At 44.3% G+C, this 25,373-nt stretch overlaps 1 protein-coding gene across 1 annotated transcript; it reads right to left on the bottom strand.

Annotated features, from left to right (window-relative positions):
• Positions 1-574: 574 nt before the first annotated feature.
• LOC311103431 (transportin-2-like) lies at positions 575-24,655 on the bottom strand. The gene is made up of 24 exons (XM_084144997.1): positions 24,563-24,655; positions 22,436-22,535; positions 21,493-21,568; positions 21,014-21,163; positions 20,043-20,149; positions 19,398-19,531; positions 18,947-19,028; positions 18,462-18,584; positions 18,220-18,338; positions 17,599-17,659; positions 15,011-15,182; positions 13,539-13,691; positions 11,597-11,822; positions 9,372-9,543; positions 8,817-8,903; positions 7,276-7,383; positions 4,497-4,655; positions 4,168-4,255; positions 3,789-3,887; positions 2,779-2,874; positions 2,359-2,534; positions 1,989-2,063; positions 1,556-1,695; positions 575-1,362 (listed from the first exon to the last, which is right to left on the bottom strand). Exons 2-23 carry the CDS (start codon positions 22,532-22,534, stop codon positions 1,588-1,590), a joined length of 2,670 nt encoding a protein of 889 aa, XP_084001123.1. The 5' UTR covers position 22,535; positions 24,563-24,655; the 3' UTR covers positions 575-1,362; positions 1,556-1,587.
• Between the last annotated feature and the right edge of the window lie 718 nt (positions 24,656-25,373).

Raw genomic sequence — 25,373 nt, 5'->3', positions numbered from 1 at the left:
TTATCGCTCTTATCCATTGTAAATACTATAAAAACAAAAGTAGCAGCAGCAAAACGGATTATGATTGTTACTACAGTATAACTGGTTGCAGGGAGTTATTCTTCTATAAATCGATTTAACCTTGCGTCTCTGAACTATGGCATCACTGGATCGACACTAAAGAAACCCACCCGTCCGCTATGTGTTAAGTATGGCGACAGGGGAGGGCTGGTCACAGAATAGGTAGGGGGGGGGGGCGCAAATAACCTAGTGTTGTTACCTTAGAACGATAAGCCTACTATCATTGTTTCTAAATGTAAAACTATTTGTAACAACGAGATACGCACACGTCACTTAAGAGGTGATCATTGCCATGCAAACCAATCAACCCCTTACTAGAGCTAGTCAAAAGGAAAAAATGACATTTGTCAGCACTACAGTAAATGATTTCTGGAAGGATTGTGTCGGTCTGTTGTAGTAAGAACTGGGAAAGGAAAAAAAACAGACTACATTTAAATTACTATTTTTCTTAGAAGAGAAACAAATATTTCAAAAATAAAAAGAAATTCTGCAAGCAAGGGAAGAAAAATTGTCTAAATGTACCTGTGTTTTATTGAGATAAGTCCCAATATGAACAGGTACGGTAATGTACGGTCTATGAAAGCTTGTGTAGTATAGGTGTAAATTACTCTTCTAGAACTCTCCCCATTTTTATGTTGAAAAGCCTCTCATGCTTTCCCCTGAGGCTAGCCTTCAGGCAGCTATTATAAAACATTAGCGCTACATCTGTATCCCACCCACAGCCTTTGTATAGATTCTCAAATGACTATTGCAGAATGTATGCAATGTGCTTTTGCACCGATTGGTCGTTCGGGCCAGGGCAACTACCTTCCCTGCCTGAATTAAGTAAGTGTGCCAGTCTACATATTATGTGTGTTGTGTTTTTAAACTGTGGCTCCTGAGCTGGTTTTGAGATTTCTCCTTAATTTACTTATTCCGGGGTTGCTGCCACCCCGCTCGCCCTCCCACCACAGCTCTCCTCTAACCTTGGTTATCGAATGGATCTAGGGCCGTTCGTAGCCGGCCCGTGCATTTGCTTATCCTACCCTCCCTCCCCCTCTTATAGAACCCCTGTGGCTTTGGTTACATCGGAGTATGTCGTTGGATTTAAGTTTGGCGTTTGAAATCCAGAGGTTTTCTCCCCAGTTTCCCTCCCAGTAACCCTCCCTCCCACCCACCCTCACAGAGACACACAGGGTCGTGGGACTTGTAGTCTGAATGGACAGGAGCCAGGGCCAATCCCTCTCCTCCTCCCCCCACGATCAGGGCAGTGCAGTAACATAGATGGATGAGTTCCCCCAGTAACCCTCCCATAGATTAAACCTGTAGAGGGGACAAAGTGGGAGAGGGGGAGGGAGAAGAGGAGTGAATAGGAAGAGGAGGAGGAGGGAGAAAAGGGAAAACAAGAGTTAATTTTTTATTCAGGTGAACTGAGAGAACATGGACTAAACATAACATTAGGATTTGGGGAAAGGAAGCTGATCCTAGATCAGTCCTACCTAAAGTGAGTCAATACCTGACAGGCGTGTCCTGTGTCGGCGAGGGGAACTACACGCCATAGCAGGCCGACAGCCTCTCCTTCAGCAGAGGGGGGAATTGTTCTGAGAACTGCTGCCAGTTCTCCTCGCCCACCTGGTCCTTGAAGCCATGGAGGATCTACAACACAACATCAAACAAAGCTTGTAAATCAAGGTGGTGTATAGGGTCAGTGGTCTTCAGCGACTGGCAAAGCTGGTTATCTTTTGTTTTCTTGGCACCACACATCTCAGAGTCTAAAATATCCACAAGATATGTTCAGATTTCGAATGTCTGTAGATAAAGATCATCACAGGGTGTGGAGGAAGAGGAGCATGAGGTCTACTTAGAACCCAACAGTCTAGAACCTTTGTATCCTGAGGATCAAACGTATGGGTGAGATTTGTTGAGGTATATATCTCCCGAGTGCTTACCTTGTAGAACATGTCTCTCAGATCGTCCTTAGGACTAACCCAGGAGGCCACAGCATCACAGAAGAAGATGAAGTCCTGAAGAGACACCAAAGTTCATATGACAACATCCTCATCATCCACATTGCCTTATCACTCATTTAGGTTCCAATCATCCTTCAATGACACCAAACACGCTTGGTTGAATCCAATGTGCCTTCTCTCACCAGAGTTACCTCAGAGTCTAAATTACATCCACACTAGTTATTCAGATTTAGAATGTCTGTTTAGAGTTCATAATAGACAAGAGTGGAGAGGCAACACACTCGGGGAACAAAATTATTAAAAGCATTGGCCCCAGTAAATCCATATTTCTGTGTGGAACAGTGTTCACCTGAACCACTCCAGCGGGGTTGACGCCGATCATCATGCAGATTCCACGGAACGCAGAGTCTTTCTCCTCATTGTCCCTGATGTTCCTCAACGATGTGCACCAGGGTCTGATGAACTGTTGCAGCATGGGAGACACCTCCTGTGGACACACGTACCCCAGCCTGCCGATCGTAATGGCTGTCCCAAGAGAAACAGAGGAGTGATTATGTGTCAATAACTACAGGCCCATACCAATAGGGTTTAGAACAATAACTTCAAAGTCAGATCTCCTAGTCTCACATTCAGAGCTTTAAATTCCACATTGAACGTCTCATATTTCGAATGTATGTTAAAAGAGATCATAATAGGAGTGGACTGGAGCCTAAACACTTGTTTTGCATGGGGGTGGGGATTTAAACATGTGTGTGTGTGAGTACCGTACCTGTATTCTCCAGGAGGGTCTTGGGTGTGTTAGGTCTGTTGATGATCTCCACCAGGTTGTTGAGGACCAGCCCAACATAGGGTTGCATGTCTGATCCTACAGGCACCAAGGAAAACACAACACAATCAACCAGATGGAAATTATGGCATTGCTCTCCATACCTGGGTTCAATTACTATTGGAAATCTTTCAGATACTTTGAGCATTTTCTCTAGCCTGCCTGGAGTGGCAAATGGACAGGGTTTAAACTTTGGGGCCTTTTCTATTGGTTCCTTTCCAATACAATCAAGCACAGCTTAAGTATTTCAAATATAATTTGAAGCCAGGTCTACAGTCAACTCCAAAATCAGCGCTATCAAGTATTCACTGTCATTTAGAGTATTTATAGTGTCATCATTAAAATCACTTTTATCAAATCACCATTACCAACATGGATTACTGATGGAGTGAATCTGGTGGTGTTGCTACAAAAATAGGGTTCTCGTGATTTCTGGCCAATTTCCCAAAATGGCCACCATCTTTAGGCATGGTTCCCCCTAGCTCACCTGAGCAATCTCCTTCATCCTTCTTGTCAGTTCTCCCTGTAGAGGTATTTTAGCACAATGTCACTACACTGTACTACTGCTGGTTGGCCTGCCATGCTTGCACACACCTGCAGGCCTCACTGTTAGAGTCCAATGGCAAACCCTAGCAGCATACACCATAACACACGTGACACCATTACAATCTGTGTGTTCATCCCTACGTTGGGACCTCTGTCACACACTCAGACCTTTAACTTCCACATAGAACATTTCAGATTTCGAATGTCTGTTAGAGAGATCATCATAGGTGCAGACTGGTTGTTGGTTGTATGTGTGTGTTATTATGAGAGTTAGTAAGGGAGGGAGAGAACGAGGGAGGGAAAGCAGAGATAGTGAGAGATGCATTTAAGAGTGGTTGTGAGGTAAAGAGTGCAGGTGTGTAAGAAATTAAGACTGCAGTCAGGACACACAGCAAGCAGTAACTCACCCATCTGCATGGCGATCTCTCCAATGGCCCAGGTAGCGTTGTTACACACAGAGATGAACTCTGGGTTCAGGTTCAGGCCCAGGATCGGCATGAACTCAGCTGGATGGGGGAGACACAGGTTTATATACAAACACTACACACAATTTGTCACACAATCCCTGCTATACACACACTCCAACAAACACAGGTTAATTAAACAGTACACTCAACTAGTCACACAATCACTGGTATACACACAACAATATACAAATAATACCTAAACTAGTCACTCCAACACACATACCTCCTCAGCGCCAGTAACTGGTGATCTAGTCCTGATTATGAATCTACTTTTTCATGACATTGACAGGTAATTTCTTCATTACTATGGTCGACTCACCAATGCAGGGTTTGACGTGAGTGAAGCAGGCCTTGGTCAGGTCTCCCAGTAGAGCAAAGGAGCTCTGTCTCACCTCTGGCATAGGGTCCTGGAGGAACGCACAGTTAGTCTCAAAAACTCAGGCACGTCTGGTTAAAACAAATATTTTGAACTTTTAACACTCCAAACAGCAAGAATACCAACTTTCATACAAACCAGTTTTTTTTTTTTTTTGCGAACGACAGAGCAGCACTGTATAAACTATACGGCAACTTATCCTCCTTCAAATGGACTAATTTAACATTTTCAAAATGGCCACTGACAGTTGGCACTTGGATGCCCCTGTGTACCTGCATGCACTGGAAGAGCAGGGTCATGATGTTGCTGCGGGCCACCAGCTGGTCCACACTGCCCCCCAAGCCCTCGGCCAGGCCACTCAGCAGGTCCAGGGCCACAATCATAAAGTCCTTGTCAGGGGCTTCGTACTGGTCAGGGTGCTGGTTGTACATCTGGAGAGAGAGAGGAGACGGACAGAGAGTCATCAGTGGGTTGTTGTTCACAGTTAGGATATGAAGCTAAAACGCTGTACGATGTTTAATAAATTGCTGAATAAACGCAGTTTGTTTACACTAACTTATGTTTTGTGGTGTAGAATAAATTGACAATTAACATGTTTATATTCTAACTTATAATTAATATCTGAAACCAGGTTTCAATCCAACCTTTTCATGCGAGTAAAGTACATGTTGGATAAAAAAAATTCACGACAGGCATGATGGAAAGAGCAAATTTGTCTGTAAACTTTCCAAACGTCGACAAAACAAAATACGCTAGACAAGGTGGAATCCTTTTGCTTCGGTAAAATGTATTATGCAAAATGTATTATGCGAGAAATGGCAGTGGAAACACTTATGCGCAAATATTGATATTACCATCATACCGAAGAGTCACACGATGGCATGTGTGGTCCTCCCACTACGACGTGGGAAAGCATGCAGTTTATTAGGCTACAGATTAAATAAATGATTAACTTCACAGGGTGGTGAAAGTGCAAGGTGATGAGCTTGATGCTCCTTTCAAATAAATATCAAGGGTCTTATTCGGGTGACATGATGATCGATGCTTGGCTGCCGTTTGAAAACTAAAATAAAACATAATAATCTCATCATGTAGGCCAACGGTCACCACCAACCTTTTCTGAGTCAAGATCACTTTCTGAATCAAAATGGAAGCCGAGATCTACAGCTCAGATTCTTTTTTAAACATGACTTAAAAACCTAAGCCTATGCAACATAAACCAAAAAAAACAGTTCTGTAGCAATTAGATTTGTGCAGTAGGCTATAGGCCCAATACATTATCACTGCATATTGGCTATGCTTGAATTACCCTGCCAATTCTGACCATAAAAAAAAAAAAAAATGTAGGTATATGATCACACTGGCAATATATCATTTGTTGTATTACTTGTGAGGCACAGCTAAGTGAGCATAATTTGTATAATTTTTTTTACTGGAATGATGGCCTGCATCTGATGGTCAGTCTGAGGGGAGGAAGGAGCAGCGGTAAGGCTGCCTCTCACCCGACTCACCATCTCTCCCTCCCTCCGCTGAGAAAAGGGGACAGTCTTCCAGCTGATGGCAAAACTCAAATCGCACTGCATTATTTCTGCCTCATGCACCAATTTGTTGTTACTGCTATGACCAGAGAAAGTGAAATATTCCTCGATAATAAAAAAGACAAGCCGCTAATAATAACACAAGCTTATCGGCACACATGGCTTATACAAGTTTTGAACAAAGTGTTGACAGTGATTAATAACTCAAACATTTTTTTGTTCACCTTTATTTAACCAGGTAAGCCAGTTGAGAACAAGTTCTCATTTACAACTGCGACCTGGCATTAACTTACTTAAAAAACCAGTAGCTCTATTCATTGAGTCTCTCTCTAGTCATGGTTTTAAACCTTTGCTGTGAGTTCGCTTCTTTTTGCAGTCTATGGCTCGAGGAAACTGTGCAGACACAGTGATCTGAGCTATCTAATGGCCAGCGATAGGCCTATAGGTGCACTTGATTTGCTCTCTGGGCCTGCCGGGTAGGCGTAGTTCTACCTTCAGACACATGAAATGGTTCAAAATGGGAACACTGCCTTCCCGACGCTAGGGCTGCTGAATCAAGTGCACCTACCGCCAACAGCGTGAAACGAAAAAAACAAAAACAAAATCAGTAGAGTTGAACACACGATGGAAACAATTTTTATACTTTTTGGGGGGGTATATGGGAATTTAACCACAAAAGTAATTTTTATGTGCACTACATCATCACGCACAGCCTTTTATTTAAATGTTTTTACATTTTATTCATTTAGCAGACGCTCTTATCCAGAGCAACTTACAGGAGCAATTACAGTTAAGTGCCTTGCTCAAGGGCACAGAGATTTCTCACCTAGTCGGCTCAGGGATTAGAACCAGCCACCTTTCGGTTACTGAACCCAACAATCTGGGAAAATGCGCATATTGTTTTTATGCAGATTCGAATATTTGCATGAAAATCTGTCGCCAATTAGAAGGAAACCTAGCTATATCTAGCTTATTTGTAACAGTTTTTGTTGCCATACATTAACATGGTTCTTCACTGAAGGCATGTCTGGTGATTTAATATGTATAAACTGTATAACAGAGTACTATAGAGAGCAATAGTAATGGCGGCTTTTTGTAGGTACCAACTCCACCATGGCTCGTTTGACAAAGCCTATGGGAAAAATCGTTTTTTGGGATAACCGCCGAAAATAAGGTCTGTAGTAAACACAGGCTTAGGAGATATTATACATTTTGTTCTAAGACTATCTTCATCAGCTAACGTCACTTTTTTGTGAATTGAAGCATTTATGTAATCAAAACAAGCACATAAAGGCTTCATAATTCATAAAGGTCATGTTATTAACCGACTGATATCTCAGAACAAAACGTATAATATCTAAGCCGGAGTTAACCTCAGACCTTCATTTTGCCGTTCATCCCAAAATCCCATTCTTTCCACATTAATTTCCCCCATAGGAATGGCTGAACAAACCAGAGGTAACTCATTTCCAGTTTTTAGGACTACAAGCTGGCGAGCTCTATAGGTTCTTACCATGGCCTGAGCGAGGGTCTTCTGGACCAGGGTGACACAGCGCTGGTAGACAGGCTCACAGTAGGGCAGGAAGCCACTCTGCAGGGCCGTGGCCACCGACGACAGACACTGGGGGGCCACAGAGAGACAGGGTTAGTTTGGTGGGTGGGGGACGGCAACAACTAAAACACAGGCTGCATATCAATAGGTCAAAGTGGTGTCCTGTCAGTGTGGCCTTTCACTCACTTGCACCGATCTTAAAGGGACAGTTCACAAATGTGAAGTTTTTTTCTTATTTTCTTTTTAAAACTTCATAAAAGTTCATAAAAGTCCCTTTAAGATTATGCATTCTTTCACCGTTCCTGTGATTTCACTGCATATCAACGAAAGGAGTCAAGGAGAGGGACTGGCTTTATAACTTTTCAGATACAGAAGTCGGTCAGTCCCCGTTTCGATCTCATGAGCCAATGAAAATGGAGTAAAAGTGCGTAGGGACATCAACTTTTTAAAAAAAAGAACAAATGCAAGATCGACCAGAGCCTGTCGTTTCCAATGGGAGGATATTAATCAGTGGGCAGAACAAGCAAGGAGGGGCAGAGCCAAGCACCAGCTAGTGAGATCCTATTGGCGCGTTCTAGCATTTATTTGCATATGTCCGTTAGGGAACGTGTACTCTGAAGTGTGCAATAACTCAATTCTCCCTTGTACTCCTTCTAAACAACACATTTTAATTGTTTTACTTCGGCAAAGGGTAAAGTCTAGAAAACGCAGTCTACTCTGTTACAGATTCTAGTTTTAGAAACAGAAAACTGTACGGAGATCAAATGTTTTGTCGATGAGAAGATTTGCAGAATGTCGGCCAAAATCCATCTCGCTCCATCTTCTCCCACTGCCGGCCACTGGGCTTCCTCTCATCACCATATTTGGTAGTGAGTGGAAATGCCAAGGGGATACTTCACATTTATACAGCCGGTGAAATATCTGGCTCATTGTTCTATCCAACGCTTCTTTCATTAAGAGGTGTAGTAGTGCTTTTCTTCCATCAGGGGGCAGTATAATACAGACCATTGGAAGCACAACAGTCACCCGTTTCCATTTATGCGCTTTGAGAGGCTCTAAGAGCTATAGACCTACAATAAAAACACTGCCTAGTGCATGACCTCCGGCACCAGTTATTGTTGTCAGCTGAAGAGGTTAAGGAGACCAGTCCTACCAATATCCTGCTGTGGATCAGCAAACGATCTCTAATTAGCATCATATATGTTCAGATGAGAACGTGTCATCATTTCCACAGCAGCAGCTAAACGCAAAGTCATTCTGCAGTCGGCACGCAAACACAGTCACACACACTAGCAACAGCCTACACTCCACTTCAGCCGTTCTAGATTTCCCCCCCAACAAGCCAGATTCTCCATTCACCAGAATATCATTATTGTTGGTGTCTGGCTCACAAGACTAGCAACTGCCCTAAAGCAATGACGTACATTTCCACAAAATCATGTCTAAGAATGATCCACCTTGTGATGCACCAAACATGATTCATGTATATAATAATGTATAACCTCCAGAAGTGGAAAGAGATCCTTGTCCTCGTCCTTCAGCTCATTCCATTTGGCAATGAGGGGAGGCATCAGCTTCTGGATGTACTCCTGTGGGGGGGAGCAGACAGTACAATTACAATTTAGTAATATTGTGTCTCTTCACCATAAAGATGAAACCTGTGTAAACCCACCAAGTTGAGCTTGTGATGTAGCGACAATCTACAGGTGACATAATAGAACATGATAATGGCAAACAGATGATTTATACACGTGCCATCTCTCGCTAAACAATCGCAGTCTAAAATGCATTCACACTGGTGATTCAGATTTCGAATGCCTGTTTGAATTCATCATAGATGAGAGCAGAGAGGCAACAATGCAACAATCTTCACCATAAAGATGAATGAAAAGTAACCAAGGAGGTTGTGATACAACAACAATGCACCACAATGAACAGAGGATGTTGTACATCATAAGACGGTACGGAGTTGTTGGCCGTGAAGCTGATCCAGCTTTCTGATTTTTCTAAGTGCTAGTTTGCCAACTAAGTGACGATATTTTGAGGTCCAGACTCACAGGCTGGTTGAGGTGGTGTCCTACGGAGTCAGCGAGCGTACCGATGGCGTCGTAAAGGATGAGCAGGTTCTTGTGCTGGTACTTGCCAAAGGCGAACACCAGCGTGTCCAGGATGAAGCTGAGGTAGGGCACCAGCTCTGTACACGCCTCCTCCTCCAGGGTGGCAAACGCACTGAGGGCCACAAAGGCCAAAGGGTCAGAGTAGGAGAATGGACACATCACACACACACGGACATCTGCTTTGAGAGAACGCAACCAAGCTGGCCTATACACATACAGTGAGGGAAAAAAGTATTTGATCCCCTGCTGATTTTGTACGTTTGCCCACTGACAAAGACATGATCAGTCTATAATTTTAATGGTAGGTTTATTTGAACAGTGAGAGACAGAATAACAAAAAAAAATTCAGAAAAACGCATGTCAAAAATGTTATACATTGATTTGCATTTTAATGAGGGAAATAAGTATTTGACCGCTCTGCAAAACATGACTTAATACTTGGTGGCAAAACCCTTGTTGGCAATCACAGAGGTCAGACGTTTCTTGTAGTTGGCCACCAGGTTTGCACACATCTCAGGAGGGATTTTGTCCCACTCCTCTTTGCAGATCTTCTCCAAGTCATTAAGATTTCGAGGCTGACGTTTGGCAACTCGAACCTTCAGCTCCCTCCACAGATTTTCTATGGGATTAAGGTCTGGAGACTGGCTAGGCCACTCCACGACCTTAATGTGCTTCTTCTTGAGCCACTCCTTTGTTGCCTTGGCCGTGTGTTTTGGGTCATTGTCATGCTGGAATACCCATCCACGACCCATTTTCAATGCCCTGGCTGAGGAAAGGAGGTTCACACCCAAGATTTGACGGTACATGGCCCCGTCCATCGTCCCTTTGATGCGGTGAAGTTGTCCTGTCCCCTTAGCAGAAAAACACCCACAAAGCATAATGTTTCCACCTCCATGTTTGACAGTGGGGATGGTGTTCTTGGGGTCATAGGCAGCATTCCTTCTCCTCCAAACACGGCGAGTTGAGTTGATGCCAAAGAGCTCGATTTTGGTCTCATCTGACCACAACACTTTCACCCAGTTCTCCTCTGAATCATTCAGATGTTCATTGGCAAACTTCAGATGGCCCTGTATATGTGCTTTCTTGAGCAGGGGGACCTTGCGGGTGCTGCAGGATTTCAGTCCTTCACAGCGTAGTGTGTTACCAATTGTTTTCTTGGTGACTATGGTCCCAGCTGTTTTGAGATCATTGACAAGATCCTCCCATGTAGTTCTGGGCTGATTCCTCACAGTTCTCATGATCATTGCAACTCCACGAGGTGAGATCTTGCATGGAGCCCCAGGCCGAGGGAGATTGACAGTTCTTTTGTGTTACTTCCATTTGCGAATAATCGCACCAACTGTTGACACCTTCTCACCAAGCTGCTTGGCGATGGTCTTGTAGCCCATTCCAGCCTTGTGTAGGTCTACAATCTTGTCCCTGACATCCTTGGAGAGCTCTTTGGTCTTGGCCATGGTAGAGAGTTTGGAATCTGATTGATTGATTGCTTCTGTGGACAGGTGTCTTGTATACAGGTAACAAACAGATTAGGAGCACTCCCTTTAAGAGTGTGCTCCTAATCTCAGATCGTTACCTGTATAAAAGACACCTGGGAGCCAGAAATCTTTCTGATTGAGAGGGGGTAAAATACTTATTTCCCTCATTAAAATGCAAATCAATTTTTGACATGCATTTTTCTGGATTTTTTGGTTGTTATTCGTCTCTCACTGTTCAAATAAACCTACCATTAAAATTATAGACTGATCATTTCTTTGTTAGTGGGCAAACTTACAAAATCAGCAGGGGATCAAATACTTTTTTCCCCTCACTGTATCCCTTCAGGAGACCATTCCTACCAATATTCTGCTGTGGATCAGAAAACGATCTCATATTAGCATCATATGTTCAGGTGAGAAACATGTCATCATTTCCACAGCAGAAGTCAAATGCCCGGTCATTCTGCAGTCTCTGCTTTCCTTCAAATAGTTTTGAGCGTTTGATTGAGCCTGCCTTGAGTTCCAGATGGTCGGGTTGAACTTTTGGGACTATTCCATTGGTTCCATCGCAGCGGGCAAGCTCATACAAGCACAGCTTAAGTAATTTTAAAAAAATAACCCAGGTCTGACTGTCATAGCTGAAACACATGGACAATGCCAAAAGAACCCTCCCACACACACAGTACACACCTGCAGGCGGCCTCCTGCACCCTCTTGTTGCCGTCCAGTATCCTCTTGAGCAGCTCGGTCATCAGGGGTTTGAGGTGGGAGTCTGGGGGCTGGCTGACCACCCAGTGGGCGTAGCGTGACAGGGTCCAGCAAGCGATGGAGCGCACCAGGGCCTTCTTGTCACAAAGGCACGCAATGAGATGGGGGAGGAGCTCCGGAAGGTAGGGCACCATGCCCTGCATACAGCCTGGAGGAGAGGAGGGGAGAGAGAGAGGGTGTTTTTGTCACAGACACAGGATGAGGTGGGGAAGGAGCTCCGGGAGGTAGGCACCACAATGCATGGAATTTTACTTTACCTTCTATAACGGTATTTTAATATTTGGTTTGTGATTGGGGGGGGGGGGGGGGTCTGTTTACTAGAGAGGTCATGAGTTCAAAGCACAGATAGGAGATAATCTGTTCACTTAATATTATTAGCAGGTTTTAACCATGACACATTGTCTTTACCTGGTGTATTTGTGAAGTGATTCAAATTAATATTACCATCTGTGTATCGCTTAGGCAACATTCAATTCCTCCTTTCATGCCGATAAAGTTAGATATAATTTGAATCAACACTCAATTGTAGGCCAAGTCTATTATCAACACAGAGCCACGTGAAGGACAGCCAGTCATCTGGCTTAGTGTTTATATGTTTTAATATAAAATATACTCTCAAATGGAATCCAATTAGTGTACATCCTATTAGTGACGTGTTAACTGGGTCAGCGCAGTGGAAGACATATGGCATTACAACTACGCTGCATTAGGACAGCGACACGTCTCCATACACTGTCAACATCTTCTGGGAGCCTATATTAGTGTGTCATGGACCAACACTGACAGTGGGGTCATAAAGGGCTGAAGAGTGAGAGAGAGAGAGAGACAAAGTGTAGCAAATTCACAGTGGAGAGAGAGAAAGTAGACAACTCGAGTGACAGGGGAACCAGACATTGGCGTGAGCATCCACTGACAAAAATGAATGGCGGCACCACTGCTAAGTCAATCTGAATTGATATAATGCAACAAGGAACTAGAGCGATATTAAAGAGTTCCATTAGCAGAGAAAGAGTCTGCAGGGACAGAGAGCCATGTTAATTCCGTCAACAAAAATATTCAAACCCCTATTTTTCAGTGGCAATCGACGAGACGATAACTGACTAAACAGACCCAGAAAAAACTACAACTAACCAAAATTATTTTTCTTTTTGGTTCATGAAAATGAGACGAAATTATCTCTGACTAATATCTGACTCGTTTTTTTTATCTGTTGCAGAGTAATGTGTTCTTCTGCCAATTTGGCTGTTGGGAAGAGAATTCGTGAGATAGGATGTTATGCAGAAAGATATGTTGGTAGGACAAGGATATGTATATTTGTGAACATGGAAGTCAGTGATTTATGTTTACTATAGGTTTATGAGGCAATACAAATGTGATGTGCCAAAATGTGACTAGAATGAAAGGGCATTTAGTGGACTAAAATGGCCCACTGTTTGTCCTTTTGACAATAATTAGACTACGGTACATCATTATTCAAATGACAAAAATCTGGCTTCATGATATTTTAGAAAAAATGTCTAAGACTAGCCTAAATTTAAAGAGTGGCAAAATTAACAGTATAGGAATATGACTGTATGAGAGACCTCTGGATCAGACAGTATGAATACTAACACCATCATTAACAGTCAGGAGTTACATAGAATGCATCATATCCAGAGGGACAGTCAACTCTCAATGGAGTGATAGAGAAAGAACCACTGTGTACTGTACATCACAGCAGAGAGGAGAGCAACAGCGCAGAGAGATGGAGAGTCGAGAGAATCAGTTGAGAGAAAGAAAGAGTCACACAGATGAGACTGAGCAAGAGAAGGAGAGAGCTATGTGAAGTGTAAACAGTGTGACTGATTGATTTCCTAGTCCTTACCCTCAGCGATGGCTCCCAGCACCAGGATGCCAGACTCCTTGATGACCCAGTCAGGGGAGAAGAGAAGGCCCTTGAGCAGGGGCAGCAGGTGGGGCAGCAGCTCGTCCCGGAACACGTTGGCCAGCACGTCCAGCGCCGCCGCCGAACACTTACCTACAGGGAGATAATAGGGATAGTTCACTCAGAAATATGATGAAAAACATCTTTACAGCTGTACTGAAAGTGCTCCATCTTGAAAACTTGACTGCTGGGACATGTGCAATTTGGGGGATGTTATTTACAGTGGACTAATGAACAAAATACTAAGATGGCTTTAGAGCGAACTAGCCATTTAATATCATACCCTTTTCACAGTACTGAATCTGGGCCAAGCCATGTTGTACTGGTCTGAACAGTAACAGATTCTTCAAATTAAAAAAACACGCTGGCCTATACACCCATTCCTTTGAGGTTAAGGAGACCAGTCCTACCAATATCCTGCTGTGGATCAGAAAACGATCTCTAATTAGCATCATATATGTTCAGATGAGAACATGTCATCATTTCCACAGCAGCAGTTAAATGCAAAGTCATTCTGCAGTCGGCAAACACGCAAACAGTCACACACACTAGCAACAGCCTACCCTCCACTTCAGCCGTTCTCGGTTTCAGATTCTCCAGTCACCAGAATGTCATTGATGTTGGTGTCTGGCTGACGAGACTAGCTACAGCCCTGAAGTAATGACACAGCAATTTCCATAAAAATCATGTCTAAGAATTATCCACCTTGTGATCTAGCTATGACACCAGTAAAAAGCTATATCATTTCAGTAACGGTTACGTGAACTAACACTCAGATACAGAATAACAATTCTATGTCGTTTTGTTCTATGCAGACACCATTGTGATAACAGTGGTCTTCCACCTTTCTGGCGCATCTCTGCATGGGAATGGCTCCATTGCCAGACAGCAGCAGGGAGCATCACTGATGCCAGTAATCACTACTCTGGCTGTGCTGTTCAGTGTTCACACTGTCCAATTACCACCTCTAGCTTTACTGCTAATGAGACGCTGGGGAGCAGTGCACTGACAGTGGAGAGCAGAGCAGCCAAACAGGGAAGTAACTGAATCAGTGTACTGTTTAGATGGTGAGAGAGTACCTCTGATCTTGGCTAGAAAAGCAACACTAGGGACCTAAAGAGTCTATAGAAAGACTTAACAACTTTCCACTTATATTTTCACAAATACAGAAAGAATATCCACTTAATTGTTTTTGTTACTTTTGCCACCATATTGTCCCACAGGAATGACTATCAAATGTAGTTATATTATGCTGCTTTAAGCAAGCATACACAGACAAGCCTCATGTAGACTGCAGCAGATACAATCCTCCTGCTCTATCCATCGACAGTATCAGTCTGTTTTCTAATTCTTCTCCCATCCTGGCTGTGGTGGTTTCAGTAACAGTTGGCTTAAAGTCATGTCAGACTCACGTAGGTTCCAGTCAGATAACGTATCGTCATCATCATCGTCATCTTGGTCAATGTCCTCTCCCTCCTCTCCCTCTCCTCCCTCGTGCTGCAGGGTGACGGTGCGTGACTTATGGAAGCGGGGCTTGATGTCCTGCTCACTGTCCGGCACTGCCTCGTCCTCCTCCACATCACCCTGGAGAGAGAGACTACATTAATCATTGCTATATTTTATTTTTCTGGTCCGAGGTCTGTGCTGTGAAACATGACAGCAAGCATAAGAGATGGCTATACAGCACAAAAATATCTGGGACCAGGCTAATATTTTATAACTTGGGCAAGGAATTTTTCCGGGAACGCGTGACCTGACTAGGAAAACCTCCAGGCAATAGTTCTAGGCAATACCTAGGGCCGAGACTGTTTCCTAGTATAGCAGGACCAAATGAGGTTTCAGTTCAGGAGGCCAAGACCTTCTCATTCTAAAAAGCATGCTGTAGCATGGACATACAGTGGGGAAAAAAAGTATTTAGTCAGCCACCAATTGTGCAAGTTCTCCCACTTAAAAAGATGAGAGAGGCCTGTAATTTTCATCATAGGTACACGTCAACTATGACAGACAAAATGAGGAAAAAAAATCCAGAAGATCACATTGTAGGATTTTTTATGAATTTATTTGCAAATTATGGTGGAAAATAAGTATTTGGTCAATAACAAAAGTTTCTCAATACTTTGTTATATACCCTTTGTTGGCAATGACACAGGTCAAACGTTTTCTGTAAGTCTTCACAAGGTTTTCACACACTGCTGCTGGTATTTTGGCCCATTCCTCCATGCAGATCTCCTCTAGAGCAGTGATGTTTTGGGACTGTCGCTGGGCAACACGGACTTTCAACTCCCTCCAAAGATTTTCTATGGGGTTGAGATCTGGAGACTCCAGGACCTTGAAATGCTTCTTACGAAGCCACTCCTTCGTTGCCCGGGCGGTGTGTTTGGGATCATTGTCATGCTGAAAGACCCAGCCACGTTTCATCTTCAATGCCCTTGCTGATGGAAGGAGGTTTTCACTCAAAATCTCACGATACATGGCCCCATTCATTCTTTCCTTTACACGGATCAGTCGTCCTGGTCCCTTTGCAGAAAAACAGCCCCAAAGTATGATGTTTTCACTCCCATGCTTCACAGTAGGTATGGTGTTCTTTGGATGCAACTCAGCATTCTTTGTCCTCCAAACACGACGAGTTGAGTTTTTACCAAAAAGTTATATTTTGGTTTCATCTGACCATATGACATTCTCCCAATCCTCTTCTGGATGCACTCTAGCAAACTTCAGACGGGCCTGGACATGTACTGGCTTAAGCAGGGGGACACGTCTAGCACTGCAGGATTTGAGTCCCTGGCGGCGTAGTGTGTTACTGATGTTAGGCTTTGTTACTTTGGTCCCAGCTCTCTGCAGGTCATTCACTAGGTCCCCCCGTGTGGTTCTGGGATTTTTGCTCACCGTTCTTGTGATCATTTTGACCCCACGGGGTGAGATCTTGCGTGGAGCCCCAGAACGAGGGAGATTATCAGTAGTCTTGAATGTCTTCCATTTCCTAATAATTGCTCCCACAGTTGATTTCTTCAAACCAAGCTGCTTACCTATTGCAGAGTCAGTCTTCCCAGCCTGGTGCAGGTCTACAATTTTGTTTCTGGTGTCATTTGACAGCTCTTTGGTCTTGGCCATAGTGGAGTTTGGAGTGTGACTGTTTGAGGTTGTGGACAGGTGTCTTTTATACTGAAAACAAGTTCAAACAGGTGCCATTAATACAGGTAACGAGTGGAGGACAGAGGAGCCTCTTAAAGAAGAAGTTACAGGTCTGTGAGAGCCAGAAATCTTGCTTGTTTGTAGGTGACCAAATACTTATTTTCCACCATAATTTGCAAATAAATTCATTAAAAATCCTACAATGTGATTTTCTGGATTTTCTTTTCTCAATTTGTCTGTCATAGTTGACGTGTACCTATGATGAAAATTACAGGCCTCTCTCATCTTTTTAAGTGGGAGAACTTGCACAATTGGTGGCTGACTAAATACTTTTTTTCCCCACTGTATGGACACAGCTTAGTGCCAGAAATAGCCAGTAGGGTATTAATGCACTGAAATGAGTAAGTGTGTGGCTTCTATGACAGAGGACTATGAGTTAGGGTAAGGAGTGTCTAGCAGGCAGAAATCCCCTGTGGGTTAGCCTAGGTGATGTGTCATGGAACTGTGTAGACAGTTAGCGGGGGGGGGGACGGGGGGGGACGACACTGCTACACCATTAACTGGCATTAACCAGATACAACGCCTTAGGTCAGAGAGTACGAATACATCAAATATCAGTAAAGTCTCAAGCGTAAAGCTGTCATCACAACAAGAGTACCAGTAAGGACAGGGTGGGAGGAAAGACGTCTGGGTCGTGTTCATTAAGCACGACACTGAACAAATGGTCCGAAACAGGGAGGTAGTATCTAAACTGGTCCAATAAGAAATTGCCATTTTCCGTTACAGTGTGCCCTAATGAACACAACCATGGTGGGGAGAAATAGGTGTGGTGTCATCATTCACACCCAGAACAGATAGGCAGGCTCACCTTCAGCAGGATAATGTCTATCTCAGAGTACTTCATGCCGTTCACCAGGATAGGAATGAGCCTACAGGAGGGGAGAGAGACAAGGCACCATTAGTCAAGCAGTCTTTCCATTGTTGGTCAATCAACAACACTGCATTTCTTGGTTCCATATAATATAATAATAATAATAATAGATTGAAGTTATACAGCGTCAGATGTGGCAAGTGGGCTGCAGCTGTCTGGATCAGACAGTATGAATACAACAAGCATCACTGACCATCACAGTTAATGTGTTATGCATCATATCCAGACAGCATGGGAAGGGGAGAGGGTAAACGTCATGAGAGGTCTTATACTACAGCTAGCCAACACTACTGAAATGGAATCAACATTCTCTGTTCCTCTGAACTTCCTTCTCTTCACATCACACCTAATAGAACACAGTACAGTATGTTGACAGAATTAAATACACTATGAACTATAGGAGCTCTATGGGTATGTTACTCTTACAAGCTGTACTATTGACTAACCTCTGTTCCCCTCTACACCTCTGACCTGACCGTCCCCCATCTCTCTACATCACGTACAACCAACACAATCCAGGTGATGCTGTATGTTACAGGTATGTTTAGGATTACTCACTGCACCAGGTGTCCAGAGAGCACCTCCTTGCAGATGGGCTGCTCGGCCAGGGTGAGCCAGAACTCACAGGCCTCCAGAGAAACGTTCTCATCCGGGTCCTGTGTGCGCTGCAGCATGTACTGGCGGGAGAGAGATACAGACACAGCAGTGTCAGGGGTTGGGATTGGCTGATGAGGTATGACAGTGTCGGACGTGCTGATTGGTCTGTGGGAGTGTAAATAAGGAAGTGGTGGTGGTCTCACTTGTATGATGCTGTGCATGTGAGGGATTAGCCGGTCGATGCGGACCTCCAGCAGCATGACCAGAGCGCGGCACACGTTCTTCCTCACCTCCGAGTCCTCGTCTGTAGCCAGCGCAAACAGGCTCTGAGACAGAGACACGAAGAGAGAGAGGGAAAGAGAAGGAAAGAGTGGTGCCAGAGAAGAAAATAAGAGAAACCGATGTCAGTCTTGAATCTACAGCTATCCTCAACACCATTGATTACAGTTCACACCGTTGCCTAGACGATGGACATGTAAGAGGCTGTAGGGTTTGGATCAGACAGTATGAATACAACAAGCATCACTGACCATCACTGTCAAGGTGTTCTGCATCATATCCAGAAGAGCTCAGTGTTCTTCAGTGTCACCACCATAGAGGTAGAACTACTAGAATGGGCATAGCCCATCAGACCACAACAATTATATTTCTATGGTCAACATAGTGTTGTGTGTTGCCTGATGCTCACCTCGATGAAGGTGTCGATGTTGTCCATCAGGGCCTGGGCTCTGCCGATGATGAACTGGTTCACACAGGCGATGGCATGAGATCTACAGGCAGAGAGAATATCACCATGAGTCACAGCAAATTAATGTATTTGAAAACAGTGGGATAGTAGGAGGGAAACTTTTTGAAACCGACTCAAATGTTCCATGCAACTACCTAAGCTGGTCCAATAAGAACACAGATGTGTAATCCGTTGCAAAACGTTTTGCTATGGTGTGCTATGCTCTACTGAACACAACAGTAAGAACAGAAACAGCCAATGGAGTCTGGAGGCAGCCTGTTCTCAGATCCGTTTGTGCTGTCTTGCCAACTCCTCTAGTCACTGGCATAACTATGACCACAGGAGTTGGCAAGACAGCACAAACTGATCTGGGAACAGGATAGTCTGGAGGTACAGGGGACCTCGGACTGACCTGATCTTGGGGCTGCAGTGCTTGAAGAACTGCAGGAACTTGGGGATCATGATGTTGAGAGGGCGGTTGAGCGCATCGCTCTCCAACAGCTCCGACGAGTCCTCGCAGATCTTCTGCAGGGCGCCAAATGAGCCCTGATCAAGAGAACACACGCAGACAGACAGAGTCAAACTCAGCGCAACAGAGGGGGATGACGTAGGATGATTTGAGACAATAGGCTACAGGTCTGGATCAGACAGTATGAATACAACAAGCATCACTGGCAATCACTGTCAAGGTGTTCTGCATCATATCCAGATGGCATGGGATGGGGAGAGAGAACGCTACTGAAAACATTTAGCAACGAGTAAAATAACTCTTAGGAGGTACAGAGAGTTGTGGAGAGGTAAAGAGATGTGGAGAGGTAAAGAGAGTTGTGGAGAGGTAAAGGAGGGGACAGGGAAGGAAGACCGAAGGAGAAGGGATATGAAGACATGGAAGGAAGGGGAAAGAGAGAGGGACAGGGAAGGAGGGGAAAAAGAAAAGGGAGATGGGGAAGGAGGAAGAAAAAAAATGGAGAAGGGCGACAGATGGAAAAGAAAGGAGGAAGAGAAAGGGAGAGTAGAAAAAGACAGATGTGAGTGTGGAAGGCAGGTAGCTCCTGACCTCGCAGGTGTTGTAGTCCTCAGAGTTGAGCAGGTTACACAGCTGGGGAAGCAGCTCCGGCCATGTCTGCAGCTCCCCTTTGGAAGTGATGGTGGTGATCAGGATACCTGAGAGAGAGATGAAGAGAAAGAGGTTAGGAAGCAACACTCACACGGTGGTTTCCTCTTAACACTTTAAAATAGCAGTCTCTTGGAGGTGACACTGCCATTCTCACTGGGCACGTTGGTTTTGAATTGCCCGGTAACTAGGGTGGGCAGAGTTTGCACATTTTAGACCATCGCATTGGTCCTTAAGTGAAATCTCCACCCACCCGGGGCACAAGGCGAAGCAAAACAATTGAACCCACTGATCTGGGAGAAGTGGACAGGTGAAAGTAAACACTCCTGAAGGGTTCCACTACATTGCTTCCACCTATGCTGTCTTGTCAGACCAGACATGTGGGGAAACAGGGATGTACAAGAGAGAGTTAAGGTATAGAGAGACCTCTGGATCAGACAGTATGAAAACTAACACCATCATTAACAGTCAGCAGTTATATAGAATGCATCAAATCCAGAGGGCAGGATGGGGGAAGAGAGAGATGTGTGTTGGGGGGGGGAGTGAAGATAGCTACTAAAGGGAGGGACGGTGAGAAAAATGAACCACATTAAAGCCACAGGACAGCAGTTACCCGAGACACAGACAGACGCAATGCATGCCAAGACACACACAGACAGAACCATGTCTGTCTCACACCCCCCCCAGACCTAACACACACACCCACCCAGACCTAACACACACACACACACACCCCCAGACCTAACACACACACACCCCCAGACCTAACACACACACACACACACCCCCAGACCTAACACACACACACACACACCCCCAGACCTAACACACCCACCCAGACCTAACACACCCACCCAGACCTAACACACACACACACACACACACCCAGACCTAACACACACACACTGACTCACCGATGGTGGCACGGATGAGGGGTGACGGGTCGCCTATGTTGTTGAGGCATTCCTGCTTGATGAAGTCAGCCACGGCCGGGGGGAAGTTCTGGTAGTGGGCCTTCACATTGTTCTTCAGGATCAGACCACTCAGAGAACGAGTGGGCTCATCTGGAGAGAGAGAGCAGGAGGGAGGAATGGGAGAAGAGGATGAAGTTGGGCGGTCATGGGGTAGAGGAAGAAAAAGAGGAGAATGTCAGAGATGCAGACGAAGGCCACAGCAACGTGCGTTCCAAATGACACGCAGCAGTCTGGAGAACCACTAATAACAAGGCAAGTGGATAATGACGGCATGCTGACCAAAGAATGGATACACACAAAGAAACCCAAAACTCATTTGAGCTAAGAAGTAATACGGTGTGCCCTAATGAACACGACTCAGGCTACTGGACGCTCACCTACAACATATCAACTCACTCACACAGACAGAGGGCTCTCACCTTCAGTTTTCAGTCTTGTGAGCACAAAGATTAGATAGTTGTTGAAGTCAGGGAACTGGTTGAGCTGTTCAAGTTTCTGACAGCATGGTTAAGGGCGATTTCACATCACAGACAACTCAACAACTCACATGATGCTAAACTCAAACAAATAACTAGAAGTACACTTTCACTGCAGCAGTGTAATCTACTGGTGACATTTAGACAGAGGAAAAATACCACCAGTTGAAATACTAAGTGCAGCGCTTATTTCAGAAGGAATTTGACAGAGTTTGGAATGCAACGGATCTGTGATTGTCACATACCAGCTAAATTTAATTCTAAAGCTGCAGAAATGGTTGCCACCCCTTTGTATAGGTTGTACCATATGAATGGTTTTGAAATAACTGCTGCTATAAGTAGCCTTACCTATGGTTCCTAATGAGGACAAGGGTTTAAGTAAGTAATAAGTAGGCTAGTGGGAGTTATGGATTGGAGGGTTAGGATTATATGCTATACTAACAAAGGCAAACTCTAAAGGACCAGACAGAGTAGTATGAGAGACCTCTGGATCAGACAGTATGAATACTAACACCATCAGTAACAGTCAGGAGTTCTATAGAATGCATCATATCCAGAGGGACAGTCAGAGTGACTGTCTTATAACACTATCGCCACTGTGATACATTGTCAATACAGGCCCCATAGACTGAGATCCCTGCAAACTGAACTAGATGATGCAATAACCATAGAATAATATGCCATTTAGCAGGCACTTTTATCCAAAGCAACTTACAGTAATGTGTGCATACAGTTTACGTATGGGTGGTCCCAGGAATCTAACCCACTATACTGGTGTTGCAAGCACCATGCTCTACCAACTGAGGACCACAGAAGTACCACTGCCATACAGGTGCCCATCCCACTAACCCCCTCTCCAGTCAGTGTCTGTACATGAAGAGGATACTTGTTGCACGGCTCTCTGTGTGGCCGTGTTGGGGGACTGGGAGTCCTTGAGGAGCTGGAGGACCTGCTGGAGTCCCTGTTCATCCGGCTGCCACTCCATCCTGCATGGGGACCACACCCACACACAAAGTTACAGATATGAATTACGTATGTCCCCATTACTGATATAAGATAATACAACAAGGAAAATTAGTGATATAATAGAGAGTTCTACTAGCAGAGAGAGTCTGCAGGGACAGAGAGAGAATATAGGAGTATGACTGGGGCGGCAGGTAGCTTAGTGGGTAAGAGCGTTATGCCAGTAACCGAAAGGTCGCTGGTTCGAATCCCCGAGCCGACTAGGTGAAAAATCTGTCGATGTGCCCGTAAGCAAGGCACTTAATCCTAATTGCTCCTGTTAGTCGCTCTGGATAAGAGCGTCTGCTAAATGACTAAAACGTAAATGACTGTAAGAGAGACCTCTGGATCAGACAGTATGAATACTAACACCATTTTAAGTTGGGAATTATAAAGTGTGCATCATATCCTGTGGGTCTGGTGGTCTATTACTTATTGGTGCATTACTTTTGACCATGATCCATAGGGTTCTGGTCAAAAGTAGTGCACTACGGGGAATAAGGTGCTATTTGGGAAGCAACCATGGGCTGACTGGCCTTTCTATAGTTTTAATAATTGATGAGGGCTTATAAACGGATGCATCTTGTGATGTGGCACGGATTGGCACTGGATTATATGACAATACAAATCAATAATTTGATATATAGAGCTAAGAAACAGGCTACAAAATTGACATGCTCTTGCAGCCGGCTTCCCAAAGTGAACATTCGGGGATTCTATTATTAAAATATCGACTGCCAGACTAAACGCCATATGCTCACTAATGATAGGGAATGCAGTGGCATTATGCGACCGAAGGTGAGCCATACACATGGCCAGAGCGGGACATGCAAAAAAAGGCCTGCAAAAAAGCGCCGCTTGCGTGGTTTCGTTTCATGAGCTTGTTTCTACACGGAAACGGGTCTGTAAGGCCGGGTAAAGAGAGCAGCAAAGTTTGCGGGAGCTCGAAGCTGCAGTTGAAATTGGGAATCGGATTGGGTCAAATAAAAGCTCTGCTAAAGACAATGAGTAAAATATATCGGTGACCCAGCTTAACCGCCCTAATCCTGCCCCACCCCCCACGACACCCGGTTCCCTTCTGTCGGTGTGCTGCAATATAGCTAGAGATCCCTGGACCGGGGACGACATGAAACAATAGCCGCCCTACAACTTTCTTTGGTCACAACACAATGAACTAGCTGTTATGTAAACACCACAAACTATCTTCTTGATAGTTGTCTAGTTTATGTTACACTTCCTACTATCTGACTAACGTTGGCGCTATGGTAATATTAGTTCCGACGATCGAACTATATAACTAGTCACGAGAAAACCCAAAGTACCGGCCACGGTAGCTAGTCGGGTCAACGCCGTAAACTTAACCCTTCTCACCACGGCAGTCCCCGGCTTCACCAGCCACACACATGTAGTATAAAAGAAACAAGGCCAAATATGCGGCCTCGACACTAACAAGCAGTACAAACATGGGTTAGTTAGCTAACGTTAGTTTCATAAGACAGTCGATATATTATTCGATTGAACATGGCAGACAAATAACGCCAACTGAGAAGTAATCTAGACAAAGTTACTATCTCGCAAGTTTAGCTAACGTTAACTGTTAGCTATTCTACTGCTAAACATGGCTACTAACGTTAACCTAACTAGTTAACGAGCTAATAACACAAATATTTTCACATTTGGCCAGTAGGCTACTGGCAACTTGGCGTTTGTTAGTAGCCAACTTTATATGAATCGCTAGCTAAATCCTACCGAGTATCGACAAATGGTCAATTTATTTGATGTTGCGTTTGCTTGCTATTGTGGCCCAATGCATTCATGTGCTCTCGCTAGCTAATTAGCTAGCTCGCTAGCCGAAATTGTCAGTTTGTTAGCTAGCTAATGCTAACTAAGCTATTTCCTTTCCCAGCGCTTAACGTTACCTGCTTGCTAATGTCACCAATTATTCAGCTATCAATCCAATTTCGTCTTATTTTGTTTAATATACCTAGATAACACATCACATGCTACGTACAATATTGATTTGTAGACTGAAGTTTCTCGACGGGGCAGCTTCTTTCTCGTGCTCGTCCTCGCTTGTACTACAGGTTTGAAACGAGCACGCCGATTCTGTAGGAAGCACTGACCCTTTCCGGTTTCCGTTCACTTTCTTCTTCTTCCGTAGGGTTTAATGGCGGTTGGCATCCAATATAATGTTGCATTACCGCCTCCAACTGGACCGGATAATAAATCCATTCTACTTTGTGATATAACAAAAAACAAGTACCCTGCTAACTACACATTATTTTTTAACACCCCATTCCACTAATTTAACCTTATTTAATCCTACACCAGGCCAATGGACAGGACACTACCATTCAACACCCCCAGTAACTCTTCTGCAGTAATACATTTACATTTTACATTTTAGTCATTTAGCAGACGCTCTTATCCAGAGCGACTTACAGTTAGTGAATAGATCTTTTTTTTTTTTTTTTATACTGGCCCCCCGTGGGAATCAAACCCACAACCCTGGCGTTGCAAACTATAATATATTGTAATCCCAAGTACTTCTCGGCAGCTGCCACCACAACACCTATTTTCTGTGATTTTACGTTCCATACCTGTGGTACAGTGAATAACCATAGCAATGAATGCTAAAAAGCCAACCTTACTGAAGCACATTTCGTTCGTATGCCTATCACTCTGTACTGGCAAAATTCTACTACTCACTGGGAGCCTCTAAGTATCCCTCACCCTTGACCCATCTTCCTCTACTTTCTCCACAACTCTGACCATGGCAACCTCAACCTGCCTCTCTCACACCGGACACTTCTGATCCCCAG

Source organism: Coregonus lavaretus, assembly GCF_964263955.1.
Source record: "Coregonus lavaretus genome assembly, chromosome: 28".
NCBI lineage: Eukaryota > Metazoa > Chordata > Actinopteri > Salmoniformes > Salmonidae > Coregonus > Coregonus lavaretus.
This window is presented reverse-complemented; position numbering and strand designations above follow the sequence as displayed.

Bases quoted from the DNA above. Each gene is read 5' to 3' on its own strand.
- LOC311103431 (XM_084144997.1), bottom strand. From the start codon at position 22,534: ATGGAGTGGCAGCCGGATGAACAGGGACTCCAGCAGGTCCTCCAGCTC. The intron at 4,256-4,496 runs GTACACAGGGGC...GCGTTCCTCCAG, and splicing joins TGCTCTTCCAGTGCATGCAG to GACCCTATGCCAGAGGTGAG. The intron at 1,696-1,988 runs GTAAGCACTCGG...GTTGTGTTGTAG, and splicing joins TGAGAGACATGTTCTACAAG to ATCCTCCATGGCTTCAAGGA.